General features: G+C 37.0%; 1 protein-coding gene across 5 annotated transcripts in view; it reads left to right on the plus strand.

The window, feature by feature from the left end:
• Window positions 1-25,000, plus strand: part of LOC115219287 (uncharacterized protein DDB_G0283357) — a 262,249-nt gene that overhangs the window by 208,776 nt on the left and 28,473 nt on the right. For 4 of the 5 annotated variants that reach the window (XM_036508748.1, XM_036508745.1, XM_036508744.1 and 1 more), the window contains exons 3-4: window positions 19,483-19,559; window positions 23,215-23,257. In XM_036508748.1, the coding sequence (XP_036364641.1) occupies window positions 19,483-19,559; window positions 23,215-23,257 (120 nt within the window). Of the gene's footprint in view, window positions 1-19,482; window positions 19,560-20,413; window positions 20,747-23,214; window positions 23,258-25,000 lie in introns of those variants that run through there. The other variant, XM_036508747.1, reaches the window with a different exon arrangement.

The following is a 25,000-nucleotide window of genomic DNA, read 5'->3' on the forward strand; positions in this document are numbered from 1 at the left end:
GTATTTTATTTTACCCAAAACCAGGAACTTTTCAGCACCCTACTTGTATGTATGTATATATGTATGTACATACATATGTATGTACATACATATGTATATGTATGGTACTTATTTCATCAATCTCTATTTATAAGTTACTGGACATTAGGGACACAAACACTGGTTTATATCAGTGTAAACAATCACAATCTCAGGAACAGTTTTACATCATTCAGCAGTTTCTCTCCAGTGCAGCATTTCAAGACTCTGTCATTCATGTATTCTTCCTTAATACATCTAGCAGAGCATGTTTGCCTTTTTTCTTTCCAGCTTCTGCTAATTCTTCATATTCAAGACTAACATTTTGCATTATGCAGCATCCCACTTTGTACTCAAGCATCTTACAAACCTGCACTCCTCTCTGACGAAGGAGCCCTTCTCTTTGTCACCACCAGAGGTAGTAGTTCCCTAAACATTTTTCACCCAATTCCTATTCTGGCAACAATGTCTCAGAACACCCACCTCCACCACTAATTAGGTCACCTAGATACAACAGGAAACTATTATGACTACTTCTTGGGAGCCTTCAGGGCACTGGAATCTATTTCATGTGTACTCTCAGTGCTATGTGCATATAACACTCACACACACACACAAATGTGAGTATGTATGTGTACACTGGGGAGAGTATATATAATATATATATATATATATATATATATATATATATATATATATACATATATATATACATACACACACACACACATTCCCACATGCATGCACATACATACACACAGACATGCACAGCACTTTGGGCAAGTGTTTTATGGATTTAGTACATGAACATTAAAAGAGGACCATTGTATGTATGTATATATAATGATGTATAATGAACTTATTGTATACAGTGCTCAGGTGCACTACAACTCATCAGAAAAAGTAGCCAGAAGTGCATGTACAGTGCATAGAATATTGCACAGAAAGTGAACAGTGAATGTGTTGTTTAAAAAATGGAGGGAGCATCACGTGTGTGTGTGCGTGTTTACATCTGCAATTGCTTGTATAAAAGTGCAGTGGTTGATGTTGTCGTCAGTTTCTCCAGTCAGTGAATTGTATGGGCACCTTGTGTCTTTAAAGTCATAAGGATTAAGGGATCCCTTATCTGATAAACAGGTAAGGTTTAATGTCAGGAAAGGCATCCAGCTGTAAAACAATGCTTCAAATAATATATTCTTCCAGTCCATGCAAGGATGGAAAATTTTCATCAGCATTGTAGGTGCAGGCATGGCTGTGTAGTAAGAAGCTTCCTTCCCAACCACATGGTTCCAGGTTCAGTCCCACTGCTTGGCACCATGGACAAATATCTTCTACTATACCCTTGGGTCGACCAAAGACTTGTGAGTGAATTTGGTAGATGAAAACTGAAAGGAGCCTGTCGTGTGTGTATATATATAAAATAAAAGAAGGAAAATGCACACAGTTTACATAGTTTTAATATATTTTTTGATATATTTTATAAGTGAAAGAGTATTGCGTTTGTCAACCGGTTTCGCTACAAGTAGAGTTATCTAAGGGGAGGTAATTGATGATCATTATTATTTGGGCCAAGGGAGGTAATTGCTCATACTTTAGTGAGGGAATAAATGAATACAGAAAAACTCAAAAGCTAAAGTAGTGAGATGAAGTATTTACAGTGATGGGTATGTGAACATGAATTAAAATATATACTGAAACCAAAGTTTTTATGCATTCATATTTAGGCATGTTCTGTATTTTTTGACAAATAAATTTTCTTTATTGAAACGTTCTTGTACAGAAATTATTTCTTTGCACTGGTAGATGAGGAAAAGTGTTAAGATTTGTTTGATATTACCTGCATATCTCTCTATGTGTCCTATGTAGTTATGTCCACAACCTGAACAAGTTATAACATGAATTAGATTCTTGGAAGCACAAGTTAAGTTGGTTTTAATTATGAACCTCTCTCTTTGAATAGGAATTCCAAGCCTTCCAACAATATCTGTACAAGAACATTTAAATAAAGAATCTTTATTTATCAAAAATACAGAACACACCTAAATATGAATGCATAACAAACTTTGGTCTCAGTATATATTTTAACTCATGTTCACATAACCATCACTGTAAATATTTCATCTCACTACTTCAGTTTTTGAGTTTCTGTATATTTATTTATCCCCTTCCCAAAATAGGAGATATTACCTCCCCTGTCCCAAATAATAACAGTCACCAGTTACCTCCCCTTAGAATTTTCTACTTCATTTCATTCACAAACTTTCATACACAACATGGACTAAAATCTTCTTAAGAAAATACAAAATTACAATAATTTCAATGTCATGATTAGCAAAAGTGAAACCGGTCGACAAAACAAGACTCTTTCACTTATAAAATATATTAGAAAATATATTTAAACTATGTAGACTGTGCATTTTCCTTCTTTTATTTTATATATATGTATATATTTGCATTACAACTCACCACATGGGAATAATCGAAATTCTCCTCCTGCCTTTTTCGTACTATATATATATGTGTGCGTGTATCTTTCTGTCTGTGTTTGTCCTACCACCACTGCTTGACAACCAGTGTTGGTGTGTTTGCATCCCCATAACCTAGCAGTTTGGCAAAAGACACTGATAGAATTAGTACCAAACTTAAAAAGTAAGTCCTGGTGTTGATTCCTTCGACTAAAAATTCAAGGCAGATGCCTCAGCGTGGCTGCAATCTAATGATTGAAACAAGTAAAAGATGAGAGATTGTTTTAGCATCTGCCTGTTCATGCTTGCAGGGGTCACACAATTCATTGAGGTACATTTTCTACAGCTAGATGCCTTTGCTGTTGCTAACCCTCACCTGTTTCCATACAAGTGAATATTTCCCTTTAGCTAGACATGTGTTTTTACATGAGAGACTGAGAACAAACAATGTTACCTGTATGATGGTATTGCCACTTTGCAGCTATCATGTGATGTCAAACATGGGTACACACACACACACACACACACACATATACACATGTACACATATGCACATGTACATACACAAACACACATGTACACACAAACACATACATATACACATATACACACACACATATGCATACATGTACATGCACACACACCTGTACACATGCATACCCACATGTACACATGCACACACGCACACATGTACACTTGTACAACGCACACACACATGTACACATGCACACAAACATACACATTCATACACACATACACACACACATGTGCACACATGTAAACACACTAATACACATGTGCACCCACATAAACACACACTCGTACACACATGTACACATACAAACATGCACACACATACACACACAGATAAACACACACACACACATATTATGCAAAGGGCTTTTCTCAGTTTTAGTCTCTAAAATCCACTCAAAATGCTTTGGTTGGCTTTGGGCCATAATCCTTTCTGCTATAGGCACCAGACCTGAATTTTGCAGGAGGGGGTAAGTTGATTACATCGACTCCAGTATGTAACTGGTATTTATTTTTTTGAGCCTGAAAGGTTGAAAGACAAAGTCAACCAGGTGGAATTTGAACTCACAACATAAAGATAGACCATGTTTGAGGCTAGGCAGCGAGCTGGCAGAATCGTTAGCATGCCAGGTGAAATGCTTAGCGATATTTCATCTGCTGCTACGTTCTGAGTTCAAATTCTACCGAGGTCCACTTTGCCTTTCATCTTTTCGGGGTCAATTAAATAAGTACCAGTTACACACTGGGGTCAATGTAATCGACTTAATCCCTTTGTCTGTCCTTGTTTGTCCCCTCCGTGTTTAGCCCCTTGTGGAAAATAAAAAAATAAAAATAGAAAGCACTTGCATCGGCCCCAGTACTCAGCTGGTATTTATTTTATTGACCCCGAAAGGCTGAAATGCAAAGTCGACCATGGCAGAATTTGAACTCAGAACATAAGGATGGACAATGTTTTGGGTTATAATAGAAAACACTTGCCTCAGGTGCTGTGTAGTGGGATTGAACCAAAAACCACAAGATTGGGAAGCAAGGTTCTTAACCACACAGCAACACCAGCAAGCATGGCAAAATAATCATGAAACAAACGTAGAAACAAAACAGGGTTGTGATTAAGAGTGATTTGGCTGCTATTTCAAGCAACCACATAGAAGTTTCATTGATGTTGGAAAAGTAAGCTGGAAGTATTTTCCAAATGAGATTGTCTGCTGCTTTTATTCAAACTGATCGAGTTATAATATAGAAACTCTCTTTGGCTCCATCTGAGCTTCGTATCCACTTGCTTATTCCATCTCACCAACACTTGTATAATTAGGCAGAAGAAGATTAAATAATAATAATAATCGTAATCATAGAAGAAGAAGAAGAGGAAGAGGAGGAGGAAGATAGATCATGAAAATTTGATGATCAAATGTTGGGCCATTTGTTGCCATTACTGTAAAGTCAATATGTCAATGTGATATGACAGTTGGAATTAATCTAGGGAGAGTAGGAAGGAATTAATATGCACGAGACCAGAAGAAATGTTAATAAAAGGCAATGCTTAGGAAGGAAGGGTCATAACTCATAATAGTATAGCGCTGAACAGTTAAAACGGTAATGGTAATGTTGGCCATTAATCAAAGTCTATAAATTTTCCAAAATTAGCATTACAAATCTACATTGTACCATTTCCATATAACAACTTATTTCTGACTGGTTTTGTATAAAAGCATCTTCAGATAATTTGACAATGGAATATCTGTGTTGATTGTCTGACCAGCTAAAAATAGCAGCTAAATCTCCCTCATTTCGCATCGTCTATTTTCAACTGGCTTTGTATAAAAACAAGATGTTCAGATTATCTGACAAGAGAATCTTTATGCTATTGTTTGACCTGTGAGAAATAGCAGCCAAATCTCCATTATCTCTCATCCCTATTTTCAAATTGCTGTGTTTGAAAACAACATTTTCAGATAATCTTTGCAATTGTTTGACCTGTTAGAAATGGCAGCTGAATCTCCCTCATCTCACACCCTGCTGCAATTAAGGAGGCCTCTACATGATTGTTCGACCTACTAAAAATAGCAGCTAAATCTTCTGTTAATCCTATTGTTATCATGTTTCTATTGAAATACTCTGCTTTTGTTTCATTTAACTTTTAAAATAATGAAGAATGTAGAAAAATAACTTTTGTCATTATTAAACTGGTGCCTGAGTCATAAATTGGTGTGAAATCTTAAATTTCAGTTTAAATTTAAATCACCTTACAACATTCTCCCCCACCGCTTTCCCTCTCACTATCTCTATCTATCTATCTATCTCTCTTTTTATCTATCTATCAACCTCTGTCTCTTTCTCTCTCTCTCTCTCTCTCTCTCTCCAAAATTCTTCACAACTATTTTACTCTTCTGTACGAGTCTGTCCTTCTCATTATAAATTGTTGAACCTTCAACCATCTTTTCTTTCTCTCTTCTCTCTTTATTTTTCCTTCTTTCTCTTCCCCCTCCTCTTCTTTCTTTCTTTCTTTCTTCTCTTCCTCCTCTTCTTTCTTCTTCTTCTCCTTCTTCTTTCTTCTTCTTTCATTGTATAACATTTTATTGCCGAGGTGAATTACTATTACATGTAATGAGTAACCAGTTCTATTGTGCACCAAAATGTCATCAGTAGAAATTGTAATAATACTGAATGCATAATAGACCTCATTGTGATCCGATGTGTTCCCAAGTGGTAGATCTTATCAATATAACTGGAGGCTGACTGATCAAAACTAGACACACCACAGCCACCAGCCACCACCGGCCAACACTACCATCACCACCAGCTGTTACTGCCATCAGCCGCATCTATATGTGAACCCATCAGCTGACTTGCTCTTGCCTCTCTACTCAATACAGCACACTCACATCCATACATTACATTACATATACATATACATGTGTGTGTGTGTGTGTGTAATAAGACCAAGTGTACCAGTATCAATATGCCAAACCCACTTAGCATCTACTTGTTGTCTTCAACTAACTAAATTTAGATTCTCAGTGATTATATCTTAAACTGTCCCTTGCTTGCGGATTGGTTCTCTTTCTTTAACACTTACTGGTTCTTTTCATCCCAGTCCATTATTATTTATTTTACAAGCAGAACAATTCAATCCATTGCTAAAAACTACTTGTGTTGAAGAATCTGCTTTCTCTGTTGCTGCTGCTGCTGTTTGTTTGCAGCTTATTTCTTATTCCTTGTTTGTTTGATATTTTGTTTATGTGTGTTTTTCTTTTTTGGAGGAGGGAGGTTTTTTTTTTGGTTTATTCGTCTCTTTTTCTCTCATTCTGATTCAGTGTCAGTCTGTCCATCTGTCTCTCTCACACACAGTATACTCCTTTTACTCTCTCTCTCTCTCTCTCTCTCTCTCTCTTTCTCCCTCTTACTAAACCCCTTCTTCTACTCACTTTCTTTTTCACATGATGACTCTTCTTCTCCTCATCCTCTAATTCTTTCTTTTTCCCCTCCATCTCTTTCTCTCTGCTAATTATGTATGTATGTATGTCTGTGTGTGTGTGTGTGTATCATCATCATTGTTTAATGTCCGCTTTCCGTGCTGGCATGGGTTGGACAGTTTGACTGAGGACTGGTGAGCCAGAGGCTGCACCAGGCTCAATCTGATCTGGCAGAGTTTCTACAGCTGGATGCCCTTCCTAACGCCAACCACTCCAAGAGTGTAGTGGGTGCTTTTACATGCAACCGGCATGAGGGCCAGTCAGATGGTTCAGGCAACGACCATGCTCAAAAGGTGTTTTCTACGTGCTAGCTGCACAGGAGCCAGTCTGGTGGCACTGGCAATGACCATATATATATATATATATATATATATATATGTGTGTGTGTGTGTGTGTGTGTTTGTGTGTGTGTGTGTGTATGTAAAAAAATACAAACTGGGACAAGAACGCAAAACATTTAGAAGACGATATGTATATGTGTGTGTGTGTGTTTGTATGTATGTATGTATAAATATGTATACACTCTGACACACATATAAGTTATCATCATCATCATTTAACGTCTGTTTTCCATGCTGGCATGGGTTGGTTGGGTTGATAGGAGTTAGCACACTGCACAACTGCACCAATCTCCAGTTGCCTTGTTTTGACATGGTTTCTACAGCTCAATGCCTTTCCTAATACCAACCACATTATGGAGGGTCCTAGGTGTGTTATTCTCCACAGACCTCTCACTCTCTTCTTTCTAACTCTGTTTCTCACTTCTGTCTCGCTATTTTCCTCCCATATTCCACCACTCGTTCTCGCACTCAGTCTTTCTTTAAAAATTAATCTTAGCCATTTTATAACTTGATTTTGAATTGGTTTTGCAAGATTATTGATACAAAATTGCATGTTGAAATAGATTTTGTTTTATATTGGGACGGTCACTATGCCAACAAGAAACACGTGCACTGGTTAAATTTCACTTCTTTTAGACAAGCAGTGGTTAAATTTCATTTCTTTTAGACAACTAATTAGCCATTTTGCCAATTAAGTAGTCCATTGTTGGAATTAATTGTTCAGGCATTTGATTGATGAGCTATTATCATTATTTCATTAAAGTGATGGCATGCTGACAGAATCATTACTGTTCTGGACAAAATGCTTGACAGCATTTCTTCGAGCTTTACATTCTGAGTTCAAATTCTGCCAAGTTGATTTTGCCTTTCATCCTTTCGCAGTCAATAAATTAAGTACCTGTGAAACACTGGGAAGTCGATGTGATTGCCTAGTCCCCCTCCCTCAAAATTTCACACCTTGTGCCTTTAGTAGAAAGGATTATTGTTATTCATATACACTCAACAGATTAAACTGTTGGAGAAGAAAAGAATCCTAACATTGGGTTACAACAAGTAGCCTTAGATGCCAGGAACCCTCCTAAGTTTCCTAGCTGTCCTATTATTATTATTATTATTATTATTATTATTATTATTATTATTATTATTATTTTCACTTTTAATCTGCATGTTTGTTACTTGCCGAGACACACCCAGTGTCTTGGGATGAGTGAAAGATAAGAGATGTTACAATATGACTGAAAGCTTGGGGAGGGGAGGTAGTGAAATATCTTCATGTAATACAACACAGACATTTAAATGGATAGGTTTTTCTAAGGATGTGGGCAGTATTTGTCAGTACAATCTTTTGGATATCTCTGAGACATGGTTCTCCTGGGATCTTATCAAGTTTTTTCTGACATCCCTTTTTTATCATACCCAGGGCACCTACAATAACAGGAACAGTTCTTATTTTAAGATGCCACATCTTTTGTATTTCAATTTCCAGGTTCTTATGTTCACTTAGTTTGTCAAATTCCTTGACAGATATATTTTTTTATAAAGAACAAAAAGTTTTGAATGGTACAACAATGCACTATAATACAGACAATGGGCTATATACCTGTTGTAATTTAGTCATCCTGGGAACGCTTACCTCTATTAATGTACAAGTATTTTCTTCCCTGTCTTTAATAATTGTGCCTGGTCGATTAACCTGGATCATTCTGTCAGTGTTGACTGGAAAATCCCAAAGGATAGAGGCATTTTTATCTTCAATGACTGGCTCAGGATGATGTTCATACCAGTAAGCAGGAGAGCTGATTTTGTAGTGTTTACATATTTTCCAATGTAAATACTGTCCTACCCTGTCGTGGCAATTTTTATATTCGCTTGGTGTCAGCACAGGACATCCCAAGACAAGGTGACCTATTGTTTCATCAAATGTGTTGCAGAATCTGCATTTAGGGTCAGAACATTATTGTTGTTGTTGTTGTTGTTACTGTTATCATTATTATTATTATTATTATTATTATTATTATTATTATTTAGATGATGAGGTGGCACATCAGATAAACTGCATAGCAGCATTTCTTCCAATTTATTGAACTCTGATTTCAAATTCCACCAAGGTCCACTTTGCTTTTCGTTCTTTCGGGATCTATAAAATAAAGTCCTGGTCGAGCTCTGGGATCAATGCAATCAACTATCCACCAACCCACCAAAATTTCAGGCCTTGCACCTGTAGTAGAAATAGTTGCTTCTAAGATGGTGAGCTGGCTGAGTCATCAGAATGCCAGGCAAAATGCTTGGCAGCATTCCTTCCGGCTCTTTATGTTCTGAGTTCAAATACCACTTTACCTTTCATCCTTTGAAGGTCAATTAAATACTGTACTATTTCAGCTCTGGGGTCAATGTAATCAACTAGCTCCCCCACCAGCAAAAACCCACCTGCCACCACCACCCCACATCTGCCTCCTCCAAAATTTCAGGCCTTGTGCCTTCAGCAGAAAGTGTTATTCTAACCGCCCACCTGGCTCACAGCCTTGGTTCCACTCTCTAAGCTGAGAGGTCTTCGTCTTGCAAATTGGTGCCACGTAAAAGGCACACGTGCCAGTGCCAGGTAAAAGAGCATCCAGTGCACTCTGTAAAGCGGTTGACATTAGGAAGGGCATCCACCCATAGAAACCATGCCAAAACAGATAAATAGAGTTTGATGTAGCTCTCCAGCCTTGCCAGTTCCTGTTGAACTGTCCAACTCATGCCAGCATGGAATGCAGATGTTAGATGATGATGATGACAATGACAATAATGAAGATGATGGTGATGATGATGGTGGTGATGGTGATGATGATGGTGGTGATGGTGATGGTGAGGATGATAATGATGATGGTGGTGATGGTGATGGTGAGGATGATGATGATGATGATTTTGACACTTGCATAAACTATATAACATTGAAGTTCTATGGTGTTTGGTTAACAGACTGACACCTGTTACATCTGACCTTCTTGTCAAAAAGCTGGCACCTGAGATGGAACTGTCCAAGATGCAGAAACCCTAAAACTGGGCCCCATATAATCATCGTCAATGGATTATTTTTCTTTTATATATTTCATTGTGAAGATGAGATGTAGAAATGAAACAAACCCAACCAAACAAAAATTGTGTTGTTATAAGTCTTATTTCCTTTGAAACTCTTCTTGGAAATGAAAAAAAAAATGTGACTGTGAATGCTATCATCCTCCTCCTCCTCCTCATCTTCATCATTATCATTATCATCATCCATTTATTTTCCAAGCTAGCACGGGTTACATCAATGGTTCCCAAAGTGGGCAGTATTGCCCCCCACCCCCACCCCACCCCTGGGTTGGTGGAAAGTTCTTAGGGGGCATTGAAGAAAAGTGGGATGATAATGAGATAGCGATTCATGTAAAAACAACAAAATAATGGGTTTGTTAGGTTAAGTTTTATTTGTGAAATACAGTTGCTTTGTATTTGCTTCAGAAAGAGGTCTATGATTGTGATGGTTAATTGGGGTGGGGGTGCTATGAATGTGACCTGGGTGTCAAGCCCGAAAAAAGTTTGGGAGCCACTGGGTTAGATGATTTGACATGATTCAATAAGTCGGCAGGCCTGCATTGAACTCCAATATCTGCTTTGACATGGTCTCAATGATTGGATGCCTTTCCTAGCATCGACCACTTCACAGCATCTGTTGAGTTCTTTTTCCATGACACTCGCACAAGTGAGGTCACCAAGTAATTCATAAGACAAAGAGAGAGAAAAGTCCCATACTCGACTGCGTGGAGTTGTACATGCACACACACGCACAAAAAGACTCATGCATACACACATCTATACATACATTCAGACATACTTACACAGTTACATACATCTGTGTGTGAGTGACCTACCCCTGCATTAACCATTTTTTGTTAACTCCTTCTTCCTCAGTGCATAATCCCTCAGGAATTCCCTGCCCACCCACGTTCAGACATCGACTTAGAGTTATTCAAAGTTTGCAGAGGTCCTGCAAAATTTCATGAGAACTACCCACTTTTCTGCTGAGTAAACTATTTTTTAGAAATATCAAAAAGTACCCTATTTTTTGTTTGGGACTAAAAACTTCTTAGATACATCAACATGTTTAGACCTTCCTGATTGATTCAAGATTCTCTGAATGAAAAAAAAAAAGTATCTCCTGTTCACAGTTGTCTGTCTCCTTGTTGCTTTGTTCTTTGCTAGGATCAGTGCGAATGTTGATGTGTCTGTCTGTTATTGGTTATCATTTAACTTACGCTGCTGTCAAATACTAGTATATGTTAATGCTGAGATTAAGAGCCTTTCTCCTTTCTAAGCCACTGGGCAAGGTACTAAGGGCGATAACTTGTGACCCTCACTGCTGTTTAATCCTTTTACTGTGGAAATCAAGATAATAAATATCCACTCAAAATTCCATTATCTTTAACTGCAGAAAGCAGTTTTATATAACAATCAATCTTTTGTTGAGGAATGTCATGTTTGAATCTATTTCCTGTTGAGTCAAGTTTATTGAAGCAACGTAACTGGCAGAAAATACCAATTCTATGTTTTGGTAGATATTTAACCTCAATACTGGAATAACCACAAAATTTGATTTTGCACTAAAAAGATTAATATTTTTGAGAGATTCACTGGTATCAGCGTTACTTACATTCTTCCTAGTTGTTAATTCAGAAACTGTTTTTGATTTCTTAACTTATGTAGGATGCCTTCGTTCAGACATTATTATCATCATACCATTCAATCTGCTTTTATTATACAATGTATAATACTTTTTTTTATTCTTCAAATTATAATGAACTTATTGTATTCACTATTGAGGTACCTTTTCATTGGAAAAGGGTAAAAGAGGGGAGAGAAAAGTAGCTGGGCTGCAACCATGCTGACACGCCACCTTAAACAAAGGAGAAGCCGGGATTTTTTTGGAGTGTTGTCCAAAAGTTTTGAAAAAATACTGTATAAGGTGGGAATCACAGTTTGTAACAAATGGACTTATTTTTATGGATTTTAACTTTGGTGTAGCAGACCATATGTAAATGAAAGAGAAATGCTGTGAAACTGTTGCTTGAAAATCTTGGTCCTGATTTGTTTGGTGTCGGCTCAGCTAGAAAGGGTGTTGCCCGGGCAACTAAGGCAACACCCCTGCATCCGCCACACTTAAAGGGTTTAGAGTTAATTGATCGACTCAACCTCAATACTTATGTTAAGTCTGGCAATTATTCTATTAGTCCCCTTTTTCCCTTTTTTTTTTCAAATTGCTAAGTCATCATCATCATTATAATTTTAAGGTTTACTTTTTCTTGCTCACACACATGCACCCAACTAGCTTACTACCAAATCCACTCTCAAGGCTTTAGTTGGCCCAAGGCTATAGCAGAGGACTCTTGTCCAAGGTGCCAGTAGTGGGATTGGACCCAGAGCCATGTGGTTGGGAAGCAAACCTCTTGTCAGACACCCACACCTGCCCCTGGACATGTATATAAACCTATCTCATTTGTCAAGTGGTGTGAGACAAACACACATATGCACACACACACACACGTGTAGGTTTGTGCACAGTTTCCTCACATGGCATTGGTTAATCAAGGGCATAGAAGATTCTTGCCCAAACTGCTGCACATTAGAACTGAACACAAAACCATGCTGTTGAGAAGCAAAAGTTTTGACCACACAGCCACACACACACACACACACACATGCACATACGTTCTTTTATTTGTTTCAGTCATTTTGACTGCAGCCATACTGGAGCACCGCCTTTAGTTGAACAAATCGACCCCAGGACTTATTACAAAGAATAATTCTATCGGTGTCTTTTGCTGAATTGCTAAGTTATGGGGACGTAAACACACCAACATCAGTTGTCAAGCGACTGTGGAAGGACAAACACACACACAAACATATATATATATAAATCCTTAAAATGGGACAAGAATGCAAAACATCCAGACAGTTAGGTGATACAAAAAAAGGGATAACAAAACATCCAGATAGACAATACAAAGAAAACAAGGATGGGTCATTCAAAGTTTTCTTTCCTCAGTTGAGTTCCAGAAAAATAATATATATACACACACGACGGACTTCTCTCAATTTCCGTCTACCAAATCCACTCACAAGGCTTTGGCTAGTCCGAGGCTATAGTAGAAGACACTTGCCCAAGATGCCACGCATTGGGACTGAACCTGGAACCATGTGGTTGATAAGCAGGCTACTTACTACACAACCACTCCTGCACCTGTTGTTTTAACCAGTCACACACACACATATTCGCTCGCACATACATGCATAATTTTAATATATATATTTGTTGCTTATAAGATAAGAAATGAAATTTTAGGACTGAAGTATTGATGTACATATTTTCGTTTAATTAATCAAGCATTCGCATTATAAAATATTCTTTATGAAACCATAACATTACGGGAGATTTTAAGATTGTAAAGGGAGACAATTAAAGTTCTACAGTAAAATTATCCGATAGAATAAAGCCTGATTAACAGTCATTCTTAGTTTATTCGATAAAAATATAATTCTAAAAAAAATAATTGATATAGAACAAACACTAATTAATATTTTCAATTAATATCTTTAGAACCTTGTTCAATGATACATTAAAGTGTATCACAGAAGTTATTTACTTTTGTTAAAGATTTAACAACCGCTGTTATGAGAAAACTGGCTTTCATTTATATTTTCTTGTATTTTAAGCTTTACTAATAAATTACCAATATTTTTCTTTTTTTTTTATTTCTCCTCCTAATTTTAGTCATTTGATTGTGGCCATGCTGGAACACTGTATCATTAAATATCTTTATATATAATATATATATAAATTTAAAATGGGAAGGCTGGTTTATGGGATTACACTGTTGGCCTAAGGAGGTCGTAGGCCAACAGATTTTGAGGTTCTGATGAAATGCCAAAAAGCTAAACCCTTTATAGGCAGGAAACCCAAAGAAATTCCATAAACCGGCCTTCCCCATTTTTAAAATATACTCTAATCTACACCTTGGAGTGTACTTCTCTAGATTTATGTCTTCTATAAACAATATATATATATATATATATATATATATAAATATTATTTTTCAAGGAATAACAATTCCGGCATAACAGAGGTTCAAATTATTCTCAATGAAGAAATATATTTTAATTTAGAGATAGTATACCCCTACTTCTCACCAAATAAAAAGAATTTTTATTTTTATTTTAAATACCTATTGTTTTATTCCTTGGCAACACGTGTTTCATGAGGTACATCCTCGGCTTCCTAAACCACTCCGTGTTTCCCTGAAACCCCTCTCAAGATACCACCCCAATCATCAGGTCCTTATAACTTTATCAACGTTCAATACAATAAACTATATTTTAATTTTAAATCCCATAAGTATGTTTAAATTAGGTATGTTTAGTTTTACTGGACTTTACAGTACAAGCCATAATTCAGTTAAAAATTCAAATAAAGATAAAAAGTTACATGAATAAAGTAAGGAATAAAAATCACAAAAAATATACGAAAATTTACAAAAACAATGTTAGTTATATATAGTGTTCCAAATAAAATAAAATTTACAAATACTGTTTTAATAATATTTAATAAAAAGTGTGAATAAAAGTAAATCCAAGTAAAAATAAAAAAATAAAAATAAAAAAAGATAGCAAGGAAAATATAGACGAATAAAAGTTAATAAACATGGAGGCAATTACGAAGAGATAATCTATATATATAAAACTGTAGTTGTGTGAGTGTCTGTCCCCTTCGATTTAGATTCCTAACTCCTCCCACATTTTGCGGTGCAGTTTAACCAAATTCGGGTATCTTATAGTCGTGATTAATATCGAGCCCGTCTGGCTATTAGTGCGCATCTACGATGAGTCTACGATTTTAAAAATAATTTAACATCATTTTTTATTCCATTTTAATGCATAATTTTTCATGTGTCGATGGCGGCGGAGTTGGCGTCTACACTCAAACACCTGCACCTGTGTTTGCTTCTCCCCCTTCTTCCCTCCCTCGTGAAGCTGTGGGGAAGGGAGTTTAAAGAAATCAACGTCGTAATGCGTCGTCAAGGAGACCAGCGTTCTTTTAGAACAACGACTTCATGGCTTGAAGACACCAAAACAGAAATGGCTAAGAAAGCCCGAATTGGCATCTATAAAGGAAGTAACTCTCTAAAAATGCTTATATAGTTATTTCCCTTACAAACCCGAGCAACGCCGGGCGATACTGCTAGTTTCAAATAAAAGAGCTATAGTTCTAATAGGAACTGCAAAATTTCAAGTGATACAAATGGTAACTTTTTTTTTTTTTAATTTCAAGTGATACGAATGGTAACTTTATAAAAATTTACAAAGTAAAATAAAATAAATATAACTTGATGGTAAAGTAAGGAAAATATGCAATTCACCGATAGCTCCATTATCCTACAACGTCCTAATGATGGCCCAACATTGCGAAGTACTGGGGTATGGGATTTATGCGATTTAAAAATTAAAATATAGTTTATTGTATTGAACATTGATAAAGTTATAAGGGCCTGATGATTGGGGTGGCATCTTGAGAGGGGTTCCCGGGAAACATGGAGTGGAAGGATGTACCTCATGAAACACGTGTTGCCAAGGAATAAAACAATAGGTATTTAAAATAAAAATTTAAATTCTTTTTATTTGGTGAAAAGTAGTGGTATACTATCTCTAAATTGAAATATATATATATATATATATGTGTGTGTGTGTGTGTGTGTGTGTGTGTGTGTAGGTTTGATGATGCAAACAGGAAAAATAGAACTCAAAATAAGAGTTTATGTATATTTTTATTAATATTTAGCTGAAGCAGCAGAGTAACTCTGGGGCCGAGAGTTTTGTGTGTTGGCATTTATCAAACATTGTTGCTTCTGCTAAATAAATACATATATATATTTATCATCATCATTGTCAGCATTATTTAACATTCATTTTCCATGCTGGGCAGTTTGACAGGAGCTGATAAAGCTGGGATCTGCACCAGGCTCCATTATCGGTTTTGGTTTTGGCATGGTTTCTACGGCTAGATGCCCTTCCTAATGCCAACCACTTTACATAGAGTGGACTGGGTGCTTTTTACATGGTACTAACACCAGTGCTTTCTATGCAGCACCAGCACGGACAGGGTCACCAAGTAATTTGTTAGACAAAAACCAGACCTCAGCTGGGTGGTGGGGCTTTGTGCCAGTTGATGAGAAAGTAGAGGTATAGAGGGACAGGGATCGGTGTCATAATCCTTTTATGGAACTCAAAGCAGATAAGGTATAAATAAGAACCCCTTGGATAGATAAAAGTCAAACAGTGTCATGTATACAGAAGGTGTAAGTTCAAGCCTTATGAGCAGCTTTTGACTTTTTCTATTCAAAGGGGTTTTAACCCAATATTTACATGCTATTATTTATAGCTTTATATGCTGGTGGCACATAAAAAGCACCATCCGAACATAGTTACTGCCAGTGCCATCTAACTGGCTCCCATACCGGTGGCGCATAAAAAGCACCCACTACACTCTCGGAGTAGTTGGCATTAGGAAGGGCATCCAGCTGTAGAAACCTTGCCAGATCAGACTGGAGCTTGGTGCAGCCTACTGGCTTCTGTGAAACTGTCCAATCTATGCCAGCATAGAAAACGGACGTTAAACGATGATGATGATGATGATTCTCTCAAAGTTTCCAAATTCCTATGTCAACAACATGTACCTACATGCACGCACACACACACACACACAACACACACACACACACAACAAAATACCTGTTCTTGTCCTTCTATGTTTCTTTAGTATCTCAGTCCCTGGCATAAAGTCACCTCTCCCGTCATAATCCCCACCACCACTTAGACATGGGGGCTTTTCCCTTTCCTGTTTTTTCTTGTCTTGCATCTTATTTTACCACGTCACTAGTAGTGCTGGTGGGACGAAAAGAAAAAGCACTAAGTACACACTGTAAAGTGGGTGCTGTTAGGAAGGGCATCAGCTAAAGAAAACTTGCCAGAGGTGACACTGGAGCTTAACACAGATCTTCAGTTTGACAAACCCTGTCAAACTGTCCAACCCATGGACGGGAAACCCAGGGTAATCCCATAAACTGGCTTTACACATTAAATAAATGATAATGATGATACATATCTACACATTACATACAATATATATATATATATATATATATATTCCTTTACTTGTTTCAGTCATTTGACTGTGGCCATGCTGGAGCACTGCCTTTAGTCAAGCAAATTGACCCCAGGACTTATTCTTTGTAAGCCTAGTACTTATTCTATCTGTGTCTTTTGCCGAACCCCTAAGTTACAGGGACGTAAATACACTAGCATGGGTCGTCAAAGATATACACACATACATATGTATATATATGATGGACTTCTTTCAGTTTCCATCTACCAAATCCACTCGCAAGGCTTTGGTTGGCCCGAGGCAATAGAGAAGACACTTACCCAAGGTGCCATGCAGTGGGACTGAACCCAGAATCATGTGGCTAGTAAGCAAGCGACTTACCCCACAGCCACTCCTGTGCCTCATGTGAAGTACCAACTCTTCCATGTTGCACACTTGAATAATTGTGAATATCTCTGGACATGAAACCATTGGTTGCCTTGTTAACCCACAAATATAAGAATATTTACCCTCCAATGTGGCATTGTGCACACATTCTTGCTGTTTGATATTAACATGTATGTGTGTGTATGTATGTTTATATATATATATATGTTAGTTAGTTAGTTAGTTAATTTGGCTCAAAAGCAAATAGCAAGGCCATGTAGGGGGACATGGAGTTAAGTACAGGGTGGTGTTCATGTAAAGAGTTCAGGCCACTTGAGGTCCAGGGAGGCTTTGAACAAAGCGGTCGTCGGCATCTTCACCATCTCATCTGGCAGCTTGTTCCACGGATCCGCAACCCAGACGGAGAAAGCTCCTCTCCTTCGATTGAGATGAAATCGTCGCAGGTAGAGCTTTTCGGAATGACCCCGCAGCCGATGCTCCGGAGCAGGAGTGAAGAACAGCTCTTTCGAGAGGTTACACTTCCCGCTTATGATGTTGTGGGCGAGAATGAGATCACCACGGCGGCGGCGTTTTTCAAGAGAATAAAGGTCGAGCTTCCTCAGCCTTTCTTCGTAGGACAAATTTTTGAGACCATGAACCAGGCGGGTAGCCAGCCTCTGGACTCTTTCGAGGTGCTGTATGTCTTTGAGGAGATAAGGAGAAGAGGCTTGAATCCCATACTCCAATATGGGTCTCACCAGCGTGACATAGAGTGGCAGGAATATGGCTGCTGTGAGCACTCCGAATGGCCGTCGAATCAAAAACAGAATTCCGCGCGCTTTGTTGGCAGCATGGACGCACTGGGCCGAAGGCGAAAAGGAGGAATCCACCAAGATACCCAGGTCCTTTACCTGATCGGTCCTCTCCAGCAGCAGACGACCCGGCTCGAAATCAAGTTGAGTTGTAGGAGTAGAGCCGACAGGCAGATGACAGCACTTTGACACATTCAGACACAGGTCCCAATCGTTAGACCACTTCCAAATTTGGTGGAGGCATCGACGAAGATCCTCTATACTACCGCGAGGAGCGACCAGTTTGATATCGTCGGCAAATAGAAGGGTGTGTTGCGTGAGGTTGTCGGGCAAGTCATTTATGAAGACTAAGAACAACAAGGCCCAAGCACTGAACCTTGAGGCACGCCACTGCTCGCACTGGAGACGTCGGACCGCGAACCATTAACTTGAACTTGGAAGGAGCGATCTGAGAGGAAGGCACCAACCCATCGTACAATATCCGGATGGAAACTATATGCTTGAAGCTTGACAAGTAGTAGGCGGTGGTTTACCGAGTCAAAAGCTTTGGCAAAGTCCAATAAAACGATGTCAACAGCATCACTATCATCGAGGATGCGCGTCACCAATTCTTCCATTACTAGTAAGTTGGTCAAGCATGATCTCTTCGGCACGAAGCCGTGTTGGGAATCAGTGATCGAGGCTGTGCTTAGGAGGTGGAGCATCATACTTTTCTTAAGGATGGTTTCGAACATCTTGCTGATTATTGATGTAAGGGAAACCGGTCGGTAGTTAAGCGGGTCTTCGCGGCTCCCTTTCTTGAAAATTGGGCAGATTATCGCTGTTCTCCAGTCTGCAGGTATAACACCCGTCGCCAACCTCTTTATCATTCTGTTTTCTCTTTTTTTCAAGTCATTTCACTTCCCTTAACACTAAGCCACCACAACAAGCAAATGACAACCAAACTTTCCTTTTTTCTTTCTGGCTTTTAAAAAATGTTTTTTATTTCTTGTCCTTGCCATACTTTTTTTTTTCCAACTCATTAACTTCTTCACGGCAGGATTTCCTTTGATCACTTGTGACCTTTTTGTAATTGTGTTTAACTCAACTGTTCAAACCAGCATTTGTTTGCCTCATATATTAAATAACAAACCAACAACAACAACAACATCATTATAAGATGTTCATGTTTTGTTTTGTTTTTTACTTTTTTTTTTCTTTGATAACACATCTTTGTATATTATTTTATACTCTTACATATTTATTAACAAAGATATTAACGGGATATTTTTTATACTTTTATTTTTCTCTTTCTCACAGGTTTAGAAACAACTGTTGTCAGCGACTGGGAACCGCAGGAAACCTGCTTTTATTGTGATTCCAAAATAACTTACCCTGTAAATAACATATATTCTTCATTTTCATTTTTTTGTTTTTTTTTCACTTTCGTTGTTTTTCTTCTTTTTTTTTAGGTAGGTTTTGTTTTGTTTTTGTTTTTTTTTTGTTTTTTTTGCCACTTTTCTTTTCTCTTGGTTATTTGTTGTCTTTTACCATTTGTAATGTTCATATTTTTCAAAAATTCTAACAAATTTCTCTCTTTTTTCTTTTCTGAGCATAATTTTACAAAATTTTAAAAAGTGCATGGTTTGTAAGAATGACGGGATATTTAAGTCTAACTTTCATAAATCAGAAATCATATCTATCTCTCAATCTTCATTTTTTTCTATCTATCTACCTATATACATACACACACAAAACACAGGCACACACACATACACACACAGAGGCCGACATGCAAATATCTATATTCAAGCACAAGTTTGTGTGTGTGTGTGAATGTATGTGCATTGTCAAAATTTAAGATCAAGGTTGGAAAAAAATCATTATGATTATTATTATTATTATTACTATTATTTTCACTATCATTAACATTATTATTATTATTATTATTATTATTATTATTATTATGAAAAAATTTCTTTCTTTTTTTACTTGTGTGGGTGTGAGTATAGGTGGAGGAATGAGTTGATGGGAACAGAAATAAGTTTTTATTAAAAAAAAAAAAAACACACCCTGTTCTACTGATTTGACTTTCACTAAATCAGAAGTTACCAACAAGCATTCATTTACATTTGGGTTGTTTTTTTTTAAATACCCCATTAATTATTATTACATAATCTTTTGTTTATTTATTTATTGTTTAAATGTTAATACATTTTGAGGGTCTAAAGTCTGGCCAGAAGCCCAGCCAGCCAACCAGCGGTCATTTGTTGTGTTATAACACTTACATCATTGTATTGACTATATATCATACTATATCTGAGATTGTTGCTCCAGCATGGCCTTTGCTGTGCTGGCTAAAATGAGTGCAAGAAGTAAAGCGCATATCATGGATTTTAAATTCTATAACAGTCAACCTCAGGATTACTAAACTTACATAAATTACATAATTTTAGCACAAGCTGTATAATTAAGGTGACGCTCCAGTATGGTCACCTTAACCATGACAGTTAAAACAAACTAAAACACACACACATGCACACACACACAAATATACATGATGGCTGCAACGGTTCTTATTTATGTAAGTATGTCTATACATATATATATATATATATCCTAGGGTTTTATCATTTTGTGTGTGTGTGTGTGTGTGTGTTTGTATGTGTATCTATTTGTCTACCTTTCCATCTAACTATCTATATTTATATGTGTATGTTTGTATTCATGTATGTATACATATTCATACATATATATATGTGTGTGTTGTGTTTGTACCCCCATGTGGTCACACTACGCGATAGTCATAAACGAGTGCCACCATTATACAAAGCAGTGTCCTTTGTTTCCAAACATAACCAGCCAAGAGGAAGGACATCCGTCACAAAAAACATCTCCTTCAACACACTTCATCTGATCCAAGTAGGCATGGAAAAGCACAATGGTATTCTCCCATAATTCAGCATGTTTTCCATGAAAGACTGGAAACAAACAACCTCACTTGTATGACAATGAGGATCGTTTACAACTGTCGCATGATGACTAGACAAGGGTACACACAAACACACACATATATACATATACATATATACTGCAGGCTTATTTCAGTTTCCCTCTACCAAATCCACTCATAAGGCTTTGGCTGATCCAGGCAATAGTAGAAAACATTTCCCCAAGGTGCTGTATATATATATATATATATATATATAATATATATATATATCCTAGGGTTTTATCATTTTGTGTGTGTGTGTGTGTGTGTGTGTTTGTATGTGTATCTATTTGTCTACCTTTCATCTAACTATCTATATTTATATGTGTATGTTTGTATTCATGTATGTATACATATTCATACATATATATATGTGTGTGTTGTGTTTGTACCCCCATGTGGTCACACTACGCGATAGTCATAAACGAGTGCCACCATTATACAAAGCAGTGTCCTTTGTTTCCAAACATAACCAGCCAAGAGGAAGGACATCCGTCACAAAAAACATCTCCTTCAACACACTTCATCTGATCCAAGTAGGCATGGAAAAGCACAATGGTATTCTCCCATAATTCAGCATGTTTTCCATGAAAGACTGGAAACAAACAACCTCACTTGTATGACAATGAGGATCGTTTACAACTGTCGCATGATGACTAGACAAGGGTACACACAAACACACACATATATACATATACATATATACTGCAGGCTTATTTCAGTTTCCCTCTACCAAATCCACTCATAAGGCTTTGGCTGATCCAGGGCAATAGTAGAAAACATTTCCCCAAGGTGCTGTATATATATATATATATATATATATATATATATATATATGTATGTATGTGTGTGTGTGTGTGTATGTATATTTATATATATATATAAATATATGTAGGTGTGTGTTTGTGTTTGTCCCCCACCGTCGCTTGACAACTGATGTTGGTATGTTTATGTCCCTGTAACCTAGCAGTTTGGCAAAAGACATCGATAGAATAAGTACTAGGCTTACAGAGAATAAGTCCTGGGGTCAATGTGTTTGACTAAAGATGTTGCTCCACATGGCTGCAGTTAATTGACTGAAACAAATAAAAGAATAAAAGAACATCGTTCCATTTGTTGGATAGATCATCTTCAAGGTCTTACCTTGCCTGTTTACACCTGTTCAAAGTTTTACCTGAAGATGGTGGATTTATACCATGGTGTTATCTATGACTACATCAATAAAATTCTACCAAAACAGCTACAGTAAATTTTAAACCCCATTTGAGTTCTTTTTATATCTACCCCACACCTGAAACTAACACTGAGTTGGACCTATGGTTTATATTGAATTTGGTACCTACATATATATATACACACACCTGCAGTACACTATAAACACATGATACCTCATGGTTGTTTTATCTCATGAACCCCACATCATGGTACCTAGCCAGTTATGGCATCCTATGTGTTGATGCACCTGGATTCTAATGAATCCCATGACTAATCAATGTATATATATATATGTTTGTATATGCATTTGTGTACATGTGTGTGTATGTTTGTGTGTGTGTGTGATACACACTTTCTCATATATATACATTTACACATTAATATATATCTGTACCTACATACCAGTGTGTGTGTGTAACAATGTTGGCAATGACTTTTTTGGACATACTTACCCACACCAGTCCTGTATCAGTTAAGATGTTCCCTGTTTCTTCATATCTTCTATTTCAAAGATTCTAACAACCAACAGTGCCTATTGTTACTGACCCAGTTAAGGGCACTTAATTCTCTAAAGACTTGTTTATTTCAAACACATACATACACACACAGAGTCTTTCTTTCTCATTCACTCTACCTACCTACCTACCTATCTTTCTGCCTATCTCTTTTTTACTTCCTTCCATCCCCCTCTCTTTCTCTCTCTCTCTCTGTCTTTCCTTCCCTCCTGCTCTCTATCACTTCTCTCTAGAACTTCTATAAGGATAAATTGCTACCTGAATAGTTTCTGAATGAAAAAACCCCAAGATTGTCACTATATAAATATCTTTTCATGTTGACCTTTTCAGGGCTCTGAAGTTAGTGAAGATGGCATTAGTAAACTACCCTCAGGTAAGTGTTGACTTCTTGATATTATTCCGATCTTTTGTGTCAAACAGTCATCAAACAAGTTAACTCTACACACTTGCACACACACACACACACACACATTCACATTCTTTTGCACACGCACACACACCTGCCAGCACCCACCTCCATCCTTCCTTATTGTCACGTTTGCTCTTGACTATTCTTATAACAATACGTATGAAATATCATTTCCATCATCAACAAATTAGTCACAGCTCATTAAGTTTTTCATAAACGTATTGTTGTGGTGATGGCCTTTTTTGTTTTTTTTTTCAGTTACATTATTCAGTTAGTTTATGATTATCGTTACTATTATTATTATTATTATTATCATCACTATTATTATTGTTGTTGTTGTTGTTGTTATTATTATTATTATCATTATTAGTATTATTATTGTTGTTGTTGTTATTGTTATTATGATGATGATCATCATCATCATTATTAATTTCAAATTTTCATACAAGGCTAGCAATTTCAGAGGAGGTGGGGTGAATCGATTACATCAACCCCAGTGCCCAACTGGTGCTTTATTTTATTGACCCTGAAAGGATGAAAGGCAAAGTTCACCTCCGCAGAATTCAAACTTGGAATGTAAAGACAAATGAAATACCATTTAGTATTTTGCCCAGTGTGCAAATGATTCTGCCTGCTTGGCACCTGTATCATCATTATTATTAGTATTATTATTATTATTATTATTATTATTATTATTATCATTATTACCTCTGCCTTAGCAAAGGCGGAGGTATTGTTTTCAGTTGTGTTTGTTTGTCTTAAGAACCGCTGGATGGATTCAGATGAAACTTTCAGGGATGTTTGGCCTCGTGACTGACACGGACTGATTAGATTTTGGGATCGATCCAGTACCAGACACGGATTCTAGATTATTTTTCTTGTTTTTTTACTTAATTTTTGAGACCAGTCGGGTTCATTTTTAGTATTCTCATTTGTGAGAGCAGTTGAGTTTATTTCAGATATTCTCATTTTAAAAATCATCTCTGACTAATCGTTGAGAGGACGTTGATGTTGCCTTGGCAGAGGTTTGAGCTCTCTGAGTAGTCTTGTTGTTATTATTATTATTATTATTATTTGACAGAATCGTTAGCATGCCAGACAAAATGCTTAGCAGCATTTCATCTGTCTTTATGTTCTGAGTTCCAATTCTGCTGAGGTCAACTTTTCTTTCCATCTTTTCGGGGTCAATAAATCAAGTACCTCTTATGTACTGGGGTCAATCCAATTGACTGGCCCTTCCCAAAAAAATTCAGGCCTTGAGCCTATAGCAGAGAGGATTATCATCATCATCATCATCATCATCATCGTTATTATTATTTTATTGTGGCTGTTGTTTTCTGCTGCTGCAATCCATCCAAGAGGAATAGGATGGTAAATTCCCTGTTAAAGCATCAGGTAGAAATAGGAATAGAAACAACCATTTGTGTTTGCTCTCTGGTGTTAACTGACTCACTGAATTCTGAGTTCAAATCTCACCAAGTCAATATTGCTTTATGTCCTTTCAGGATTCTTAATTAACCCTTCCACATTCAGATTACTCTATCAAATGTATCACTGATTTCAAATGTTGGCACAACACCAGCAATTTCAAAGGAGGGTCTAAGTCAATTACATCAACCCCCTGTGTTCAACTGGTACTTATTTCATTGGCCCCAAAAGGATAATAAATAGCCAAGTCAACCTTAATGGAATTTGAACTCAAAACGT

This window comes from Octopus sinensis, linkage group LG14 (assembly GCF_006345805.1).
Source record: "Octopus sinensis linkage group LG14, ASM634580v1, whole genome shotgun sequence".
Lineage (NCBI taxonomy): Eukaryota > Metazoa > Mollusca > Cephalopoda > Octopoda > Octopodidae > Octopus > Octopus sinensis.